This window comes from Rhagoletis pomonella, unplaced genomic scaffold (assembly GCF_013731165.1).
Source record: "Rhagoletis pomonella isolate Grant_MI unplaced genomic scaffold, Rhpom_1.0 Rhpom_scaffold_00017, whole genome shotgun sequence".
In the NCBI taxonomy this organism is placed as follows: domain Eukaryota; kingdom Metazoa; phylum Arthropoda; class Insecta; order Diptera; family Tephritidae; genus Rhagoletis; species Rhagoletis pomonella.
The window spans coordinates 274,834-285,829 of record NW_023458571.1 but is presented as its reverse complement, the minus strand read 5'-3'; the positions used below and the strand labels follow the sequence as shown (position 1 = coordinate 285,829).

The window sequence follows — 10,996 nt, the reverse complement described above, 5'->3', positions numbered from 1 at the left end:
TTTTGAACGGGAAAACCGATTTTTTCTATTAATTAACTGAACCATTAACTGAACAAAATTTCTACAAATGTTTGATCCGAACCGACAACCGAACCACTTTCCATAAAGGTTTAAAGGTTCGTTTCAACCAATTTTCAATAGATAAATATGTATACCAACTTTTTTTTCTTTTTGTTAAACATGGTAATAGCTAGCATGTTTGTTTACCATGTGACAATATGAAATGTAAAGGCAACCCATCTCATTTGACAGGCACTTGACCCTTAACCTTGCGCGTTGTTGCACTTGACACTTGACACTTAAACTAGCGCGTTATTTTTTTGTTTTTTGAACCGTTGAACCTAACCGAAACCCCGGTTCAAAGACCAAAAAGACCGCTTTGACGAACCAATCCAAAAGTGCAAAAACCAGTTCGAACCGCTGTACCGAACCGACCAAATTTTTCATTCGGTTCACGTCCCTGGTATTTAATATACCAGTTTGGGTACTAAATACTCAAATACTTAATATCTGGAGATGTCTAATATTCAAGTAACCAAGACTTAGGTATTTAGGAGTTGCTAAATTCTCAAGTAAAAAAAAAATTAGGGGTTTATGAGTTGGTAAATACTAAAGTAAAAAATACTTTGCCATTTAGGAGCTGTTAAACACTCTAGTCCAAAGTACTCGGAGACTAAAGTACTAAGGTATTTATGACGGTCTGATTATGGCAACTTAACGTAACTTACGGCTATCTCTTAAAAATTCTGTTAAATGGGTGTTGCTTATAATTGAAAAGCCGAAACTTAACGTAACTTAATGCCACGTCGAAATCTGTTTAATTTTGATTCTCTAAGTTCTACGTTCCGTTAAGTTAAGTTAAGTTGCCATAATCAGGCTTTTAGATGGCTAAATATGATTTAGCAAAAAATTTAGGAAAGATTTTCGAAACTACTTCGGCATTCCCGGGACAATTTCATGATTTTCGGGACTATTTCGAAATTTTGTTAAATTTTTGTCGATCTTGATATCGATATATTTATCGATAAATTTAATGGTTTTGCAATTGTTATACTTATCGATATTGTTATCAATGCTATAATCGATATGATTATCAATATACTTATCCATATAGGAATCGGTATTGTTATCGATATAATAATCGGTATAGTAATCGATATTTTTATGGAAAAATCTATCGATATTGGTATCGATATACTAATCGCTACTTTTATTGTTATATTTATCAATATTGTTATCGATATACTAATCGCTATTAATCATCGATATTTTTATTGCACTCAATATATTTAGTCTTGGAAAAAACCTAAATAATCCCTACAATGGTAAAAATCTCTAGAAACCCCAAAGTAGTCTCGAAAATCCCGATTTAGCAAAAAATTGAGGAAAGATTTTCGAAACTACTTCGGCATTCCCGGGACAATTTCATGATTTTCGGGACTATTTCGACATTTTGTTAAATTTTGTCGATCTTGATATCGATATATTTATCGATAAATTTAATGGTTTTGCAATTGTTATATTTATCGATATTGTTATCAATGCTATAATCGATATGATTATCAATATACTTATCCATATAGGAATTGGTATTGTTATCGATATAATAATCGGTATAGTAATCGATATTTTTATCGAAAAATCTATCGATATTGTTATCGATATACTAATCGCTACTTTTATTGTTATATTTATCAATATTGTTATCGATACACTAATCGCTATTAATGATCGATATTTTTATTGCACTCAATATATTTAGTCTCGGAAAAACCTTAATAATCCCTACAATGGTAAAAATCTCTAGAAACCCCAAAGTAGTCTCGAAAATCCCGAAATATTCCCTATAATATCGAATATTCTGAAATAGTATCAAAAATGTCGAAGTATGTAGAAGTATTCTCGGGGAATACCGAAATATTTTTGTACGCGGCAGTTAGTGAAGCCAGAGTCTCAATGTACTTTTGTGCGCGGTGTTGCGTTAGGTGAAACTAACTAAATACTTTTAGACTAAGTATTTAGCGCAGTGAAAATAAGTAAATATTTACTAGCCTACTCGGTATTTAGTAACAACCAAAATACTTAAGTAAATAGTACTTTGGTACATATTTACTACAACATAAATACCTAAATATTTAGCACTTTTAGTAGATCAAATGTTGCTCATAACTGGTATCAATAATGCAATCACCTGCAATGAATCAAAGAATTTTTGTTTTCATTTTCCTGTTGAACTTTTTTTGTGGTTATTGAGGTTACCTTAGGTCTAATCTTGTTGCTTTAGTTGTCAACACTACAAGTTTTTTTTTTGGTTTTCTATGATCAGAGAAGATTAATATAGTAAAGAATAATGATTATTTTTGATCGAAAAAATAAAAACCATAAAATAACGATTATTATAAATAACGATGATCGTAATTATATAAATCGAAAAATAACGATTATATTTATTTTAAATAAAAATCCATTATGATAACGATTATTTTCGGTGCCTGGTATATATCGTCGCTACCATGTAAAACTATCGAATGTGAAAATGGGTACTTTTCAGGAGATCAAAAAAACCGTTGTAAAAGTGTTGTGGTATTTATGTTGTGGGATTCGACACCTTATTAAAGCCAGTATCCTCTGCTTCTCAGAAGCCTAAAAATGCGACGATTTTCCAGCTTACGTATCATTCTAAATGCATGCACCTTGCGTAAATGAAAAAACATTTTAGCACATTCGATAGTTTGACATGGTAGCGACGATATGTACATACGAATCCGATTAACAAGGAAAAAATTGGTTTTTCTTTGTTATACAAAAAACAAACCTTATTAAACATATCGTCGTTTAAAGTGCAAAACCGCGTATCAACAAAATGCAACACCGCGTATCAGCAAAATGCAAAACCGCGTATGTGAAGTTATAGAAATTATTTTCTAGAGCGTAAAAACGCTCATATTTCAAAATGGTTGTCTTTTTTATAAAGCAATCGAATTTCTGGCTTGTATATTTCAGGACGAATGGATAAATGTTGAGCCAAGAGCTTATGTGTGCAAATCCAATTTTTGGCAGCCAATATCAGTTACGCGGTTATGCAGAATGACGATACGCGGTTTTGTACTTTAAACGACGATATACATATATGCATATATTTACACACATCTGTATATATAGGTACATATATATGTACATCTATACATATGTATATAAAAATATGTGTATGCAGTTTATTAGACTGAACTTTCGTTAAAGTTCTTTTGAGTTATTTTATTATAAAATTTTTAGAAGGCCATTAATAATTATGCATCACATTTTGTTTGGTTGTTTTAACATCAGTATGTGCCCTCTTTATTAGGATATTTAATTTCAAACTAAATCCATAGCATGCAGCATAAACATAAATACACGAGACATATATATTTTTGTGAATTAATCATAAAATGTTGATTAATTAAACTCCAAGTTCTATCTAACGCATTCCCCACAAATACATGTATAAAAAGTTATTATGTCTCTGCTCTCTCTCCATTTAAGTACCAACATTTATGCCTCCTGGAGGCATTCAAGATGTTGATTTCTACCACATTCTACAGCTTAAAATCTGTTGGTGAACTTATTTGATCTACTGAGAGGATCATCATATTTTTAATATTCGCCACCTCCGATTCTAGCCGCGCCAAATGAGACTTAAGTATATGTTCTCGTTCCGAAACGGACACCCCAACCACTGCTGCATTTCCACAATTCGCTGTGTCCACTTTTTGTTGCAATTGTGCTGTCCAATCAGTGCTACCGATCGAGATTCCGGAATCGCGTTCATCGCTCGAATTGTCCCCATTATCTGCCCAAGCGGGTGGTGAAGCTCGATTGCTTACTGGCTCCTGTTTAATGTGCTGAAGCGCCAGCAGCGCTGTGGCAGCAGCATCTTTGTCACCTAAATGAGATTTGTGCCTTAACTTGAGCGGTAGGCAGTTGTTTGAATCGGTACTGCTAGGGCTGGTGGTGCTAATATTTACGACACTGTTATGATCTACATCATCCCCACCGTCAGCTTCGTGTTCATCATCCCCGGAGATAACTCCTGAAGAAGAAGTTGAAGACAGAGACGAGGACGTGGTGGATGATAGCATATGTTCATATGCTGGCGAGCAGATGCGACGAGAAAGATTAAGAATGCTACTGCCAACGTTTGTGTTGCCATAAGTAACGGAGGATGAAGAAACTGACTCTACTGCACTTGAACTAACATTGTTGAATTCGGGTGATTTCGCATTATACTCGTTTTCTAGATTTTGTCTGGATATGGACACATGTTCCTTTGTGCTGTAGGAATATATATTGCTCGGACGTGGTGGCAAGTAGAGGGGTGCCGTTGCCGTTGTATTATACAGTGGAGACTCAGTGGGTTCCGCTGCATCATTTCTGCTTATAGCAGCACCTACCACGGCTACAACTTTACGCAAGTTATCGAGATCATCGCAGTTAACGTTGCGATTGAGCGGCTCCAAAACATGTGAACTCTGCAAAGTGGACGGTAGTGGATGTTGAGGTGGTGCTGATAATACCATATGCCCGGCACTCTGTGCATGTGATGTTGTGTTAACAGTGAGGTTAACGTTGGTTAATATACTGGAATTGTTTGGTCTAGATATGTCAGCAGAATAGTTTTTGTTAACTGGCAGGTGTGGTGGTGGCTGATAGCGTTCGGCGCTGAGGTGTACCTGCGAGGAGGATAACTGCATATGAGCTACTGATGAGATCGGGTGTGTATGAGAGAGTGTAGTGGGTACATTTGCATGGCTATTTTTGATAACCGGTTGCAATGGCTGTTGAGAAGTTTTACACATTAAGTCGTTGTCCTTATTCAATGCGCTGTTGGGATCAATAGTGCAAACCTGGTTTAGGGTATTCGATTTCTGGGGTGTAAGTATACCACTCGATGATGGCGTTTGTGGTACTGGTGTTGTAGTAAGAGGGCCCTCTGAACCATTTGTAGATGAAAGCGCAGGTATGCCATAAACAATGGAGTTGGGTACAGTTGTGGCACCGATGAAACCGCCAGTCATTGTCATCTTGGCACGTTTTGTAATATTTAAGACTTGCTCACTTGTCGGTAATGAGGCCAATATCTGTTCAACGCTAACTAAATTTTCACCGGTTATGTTGAATTTGTCTTTAATAGCATCTAATTGTGCCTTTAATACGTGATTCTCCTTTGTTAGCTCAACAACTCTCTGCTCCAAGACCATGTCATTATAACGTCGTTTTTCGCGACTACGCTTGGCCGCTTCGTTGTTACGGCGACGACGATCCCAATAGCTGTCATCCTTTTTACTATCTGGCGTAAATTCTCGCTGCTTGCGTTGCGTGAACAGCTCTTTATGCGATTGTGACTGTTGTGATGATTTGGATATGTTATGAGAGTCAAATGAGCTATTTGAGCCGCTGAAGCTGCTCCGATATTTTGTTCCATTTACTTGTGAAATGTTGTCTGGTATACTGTGGCCACTATCACTGGATTGTGGGCTAATTGGACCGTACATGGAATAGTGGTGAACTGAAATCACAAGAAAGATATAAATTTAAAGATTGTAATTACTTATGTATGTATAAATGTTCATCACAAGAGGCAACTGATTCTTTATAAGTACTTACCGTTGTTTGCATCATTAGAACTTCCGTTTAATGAAAGCGTTGGTGAAATGGACGGCAAGCGTACGTTGTGCATTGTTGGTGGTTTTGGGTCCGAACCTGCTGCTGAAAAACGTATACTGTTGGCGCTCTTGTAATGATTATTGTTTAAAGCAGCAACCCTAAGGATCTCAGGCATATCCCCAACAATGCTTCCACTACGTAAAACCTCAGTATTCGTAGAAGAGGTGGTGGCATAGAGAAGTCGCTCTTGCTGTTGTAGAGTGATCAAGTCCACAACGGAGTTGTGTTTGTTATATTGTTGTTGCAAGAGCTCTATTTGTTGCTCATTAAAATTGTTTTTTTTATTGTAGATATCAGTTCTTTTGTTGTCAATATTGTTGGTATTGAAAGGTGCATCTAAAAGGAAGCGAGGGTGTAGATTATTATACATATATTATTATACTATATATTAGGTTTATGTATAATTACATATGAAAGATACAAAAAAGGCTCATCGGCCAATATCTTATGAAATAAATTTAATAGGAAATAGTTGATGATAACGATTTCCATATTTAAAATAGACTCAACTAATATTCAGTTTATCGTACCTGCGTACGCCCATGGCAACGAATGACGTAATTTTTAATATAACTAACATTTTGTCAAGCAATCGTAACGCGAATGTGTAATAGAGGGCTGCATGAATTCATTCAAACTTCTAGCCAAACAGAGTACAGTAGATTTGAACATTTTACTTCACATACAAAACACTCAGCGTTTGGAATTTTGTAAGTTATGAATACACATTTTGTTTTAAATTTTCTACCTTAAAATGGGAGAGTGTGAATGAATGAATGGAAAACATTCAAATCATTCAAACTCATTTCGGTAAAAGTTTTTTTCTACAAACAAGTTTGTTCGTATTGTAATAGGAGCGCAGCAATACATACATACATACATACATATGTACATAACCAGCCAGCAGAGAAAAGTACTTTTTGCCGAAAGTGCAGTTTTCGTACATTTTTCGTATCCGGAAACGTTCAGAAAACGATTTCAATATTTGTTAATTTTTCGTATCCGAAAAATGTCATCTTATTTCAAAACAATAATTTTAAAATATTTGTTCAAACTGAGCATTTGAAAACATGTACACGTATTCGTCAGTAGCTGAGTGTGCAGAGGAGTGCGCTACTATTTGTTAGCTTTCAGGAGGTCCCAGGTTCGAATTCTGTCAGAAGCAACACATTAAAATTATTTATTCAAATTGAAATAATTGCTGAATTTTAAAATTGTTTTTTGTTTGGTTTCCAGTAACTATGAAAAAGTTTCTGTGAAGTTCATAATGAAATCGTTTTCAACGAAAAATTGAATCAGACAAATTTCAGGAAAACAGCCGAAAGCGCATCCGTTTTACAACCATTTTCGATAGTTTCCTGCACATACGTTTCGGCTGAACACTTTAGTGGGAGAATTGATCTGAAAAACGTCCGAAAACGGAATCGGAAAACGGATGAAACATATGGTTTTTATATGAAATTGTTTCCATTTTCGGATACGTTTCCGGTATATGTGCATAAAAAAATATTTATGGACATTCATACAAAAAATTACCATTTGTTTGAATATTGTTGTGTCGACACATATATCAAAACCAAGGTGTATTAAACAAGGTGTGATTGACAACTCAATGAAGCTCCCTTTTAAGGTACTATTGTGTAAAAAAATATAAACAAGCGATTCAAAATTCTTACAATATTTCTTCAATTTGACTTTATAGGCTGGTTCTTATCATGATACAAAAAAGAAGGTAGTTTCAATAAACAACTTTTGACGGATAAAAAATTTTTTTGGAGTTTCATAAATTGTGAGTATTATCAACGGCCTTACCACTTTGATAATATTAAAACAATAAATTGGAGTATTTTCCTTCCCATATTTATACCAATGTAATAATATTTCAAATCAAAAAACATTGTCAGTGCTTGGTACTTACTTTTACTTACATAGCTCGCACTATTTTTATTAAAAATATATAAAATATAGACTATTAAAAAGACTTCATCGTAATTGTTATTTTTATTTTATAATATAAACCACGCGCGCGTAATGCTGTTAGTTTTTCGTTTTCTTATTTTGAATGCAATCTTGCGATCTAAAAATCTAATTCTAAAGAATGTTCTTCCCAAATAAAACCTTTTTATATTTTGGTTCAAATTTACTTTTAAATCTCTCATCAGATTTTACAAACAATTAGGCTTTGTGATTAGCGTATCCCCATTAGCTTTCACAAATTTTGAATTCAAAGTTTCTAATGTATGCAAAAAACCTAAAGTCGGCTTGAACAGACCGCCCTCCGATAAACAATTAACATATCGTCGTATGAAGTACAAAACACTGTATCAACAAAATGCAAAACTGCGTATGTGAGGTTGCATAAATTATTTTCTAGAGAGTAAACAATCTCATATTTAGAAATCATTGTCTTTTTTACAAAGCAATCGCATTTCTGTTTAGTATATTTCAGGACGAATGGATAAGGCTTGAGCCAAGAGCTTGTGTGAGCAAATCCAATTTTTGGCAAAAAATGTCGGTTACGCGGTTTTGCAGAACGACGATACGCGGTTTTGTACTTTAAACGACGATACGTAAGTATAATTTTTATCACTTTTATCACTAACCTAGTCGTCAACCCCATTTTCGAAATTATGTAGCCGGCATAATTTTCAAGTCCATCATATTCCATGTCTTTGAATGTACTGATCAAATTTTCTGCTGAAAAAAAAATTTCTTCTAGTGATCAGGGCCCAATTGCACCAATGACTTATTACTTTAAAACTTTTGGATAAGCCTTTTTATTGAAAAGTAAAGTTGATAAGTGTTGCACTTTTTGCTTATCAAAAGAACCTTATCAACTTATCAAAAAATGAGTAACTGACAAGTTTTTTGGATAAGTCGATTTGATAACCATTGCACAGCCAAATTGTTTTGCTTTTCAAATAGAGAACTTTTCCAATAATGTGCTTAGCTAAAATGATTACCGTTTCTCAATGGAAAACGAAAGCTTAGCAAGCCCATGTGCGATTTGATAAACCTTTTCAATTTCTCTTTTTTTTCTCACTATGTCGCGCGCACAAAGCAAAGCCAATAAATTGGCTGCTTAAAAATTATTAAGGAAAAAAGTAAGTCCGTCTTGACTATCATATGTACGGTGACCATATTTATGAAAGCCGAATACGGGACAATAAATAATTTTGCAAATTTTTTCCAAAACAGCTTACAGATCTTAAAGCCTTCTTCAATGATCCTAGATGTATTAGCCGTGAAACAGTATCCTTTTAGTAACAAATTTGTAGGAAAATTTACTCGAGATTCTTACCCCGTAAAATTTGTAAAAAAATCGTTAAATTTTAGTACAACAAGCAAGCAATTTTAAGTCGCTAAGGCTTACCATTAGTTTTTGGCAATTTTTTTGTTGACGGTGTTACGCATTTTTTTCATACAAACTAAGTATGTTCGACTTTTTTTTTGAAAGAGAAGCAAATGAGCAGCACTTTCCACTCGCACTCAATACTCAATTTAAATGAGCTACAAAACTGCAAACCAAATTTTTTTCTGAAGATTCTAATTAAAAAGTTTGAAATTTTGGTAAAACATTGCAAAATTAATTTTTATAGGTTTTTGCACAAAGTTGGAAATTTATTATTTATTATATGGTTTTTGTTAGGAAAAGAGCTTTACTTTCATAAAATAAATAATAAACATTAAATTAACTAAGGAAAAGTAGCCAAAACTTACCAAAATGTCGAGTCCTAATTTCTATTTTGGTCACTGTATGTATTCCTCGGTTCGAATCACAGGTATTCAGATTAGAAAATAATAACTGTTTATGGAGAAAATTACGATCATTTACCAACATCACTTAAAACTCGTTCATAGGCATGCCATTTTAATGAGCTGTTAAGGCTTTGAAACACCGAATACGGGACAAATACAGGGCATTAAAAGACATACGGAACATTTGGTGTCCCGTATAAAATAAATAAATTACCGGGACAGTGGGTCAAAAAAGAGGACTGTCCCATATAATACAGGAGATGGTCACCGCAATCATATGTATGTTTATATAAATAGCTATATTTTTCTACATTTAAGAATTATTTATTTGGATATTTCCAAAATACTGCAGTAACAAAAGCGCGAAAACCACATTGCATTAATTGAATGATTTCGGTAACTGTTAACTCCGTAGCCTTAGGGGTGTCTATATTTATCATACTTCCATTAATGCACCCTGCGACTTAAGGAAATTCCACCAATGTTGAAAAATTGTGTGGCGATATTTTTCGTTTCGTGCCCTGTTTATCAGGGCATTTGCCACTGGATGGATTACTGTACATATCGCTAATATGTGAACCCCATGCATTTGTCCAATTCCATGATTTTGGCTACCATTACCTAATTAGTACAAAGTCGATAATAATTGCTGTAGCGGACTCAAGCCATTATCACGCTCACTGTTATATTGTAGGTCCGCTCCAATTTTTAATAAAATTTCTTCAATTTGGCTACGAGATAGCCGAAATTTTCCTACTACATCAATATCTAAACTGTAGCTGATTTTTTATTTTATGAGACGCCTTTTATTATTTGCGGATTTTCCTCATCTAATAAATTTAATAGTTCGAATCGAAGCATTTTTTATGTCTATATTTTATCGAATCACGTGTTAGAGCTTAATTTTTAGATTGTTAAGGTATAATTGTATTGTTCTTTTACAATAAATAAATTCATTCAGACTGCATAAATGTAACTTATCACTTGTATGGTAGGCAAAATAATGCTAAAGTTAGCAAAATGAAAGATGATAAGTGATAAATAAAAATTTTTAGTGCAACGAAATTTTAATAAATTTAGATAATTTGCATAACTTATCACTTATCCGCTAAAGCCTTTTCGCTAAGAATTTCGAATTTTGGTGCAACGTTTATCTATGATTTTGAGTGATATTTTACTTATCAATACTCATTTGAGTGACTTTCTTTATCATGTTGGTGAAACACAAACCTTTGCGCAAGTTCGATAATTTGCTAAAATGCTAATGATAATTCGTTGGTGCAATAGGGCCCAGGTAGCATAAATTTGATCAAATGTCATAATTTTATTAAAAGTCAAATGGTTAACAACAACAACGAATGTAATCAAATGGAACTACCTTCTTTTTTGTATCATGGTTCTTATGAGAGCAATATCAAAATCAATCACACTTTGTTGAATACATATTGATCAAAACAGGTACCTATTCACTCAAATTGAAAAAAATGTGAGGCTAAAATCATTCATTCCTTTTGTATATGAATAAATATTAAAA

General features: G+C 33.9%; 2 protein-coding genes across 4 annotated transcripts in view; one reads left to right on the top strand and one right to left on the bottom strand.

Moving 5' to 3' along the window:
- Window positions 1-10,996, top strand: part of LOC118749507 — a 417,693-nt gene that overhangs the window by 395,047 nt on the left and 11,650 nt on the right. The gene's annotated exons all lie outside the window — the stretch shown is intronic.
- LOC118749508 (GATA zinc finger domain-containing protein 7-like) lies at window positions 3,476-6,104 on the bottom strand. Its single transcript, XM_036484302.1, has 2 exons — window positions 5,644-6,104; window positions 3,476-5,545 (listed from the first exon to the last, which is right to left on the bottom strand). Exons 1-2 carry the CDS (start codon window positions 6,071-6,073, stop codon window positions 3,576-3,578), a joined length of 2,400 nt encoding a protein of 799 aa, XP_036340195.1. The 5' UTR covers window positions 6,074-6,104; the 3' UTR covers window positions 3,476-3,575.

What these genes read in the sequence shown, in the direction of transcription:
- LOC118749508 (XM_036484302.1), bottom strand. Translation starts at nt 6,073, where the DNA reads ATGTATAATAATCTACACCCTCGCTTCCTTTTAGATGCACCTTTCAAT. An exon ending in TTCTAATGATGCAAACAACG is followed by an intron (nt 5,546 to 5,643) that starts GTAAGTACTTAT and finishes TTGTGATTTCAG; the next exon opens with TTCACCACTATTCCATGTAC.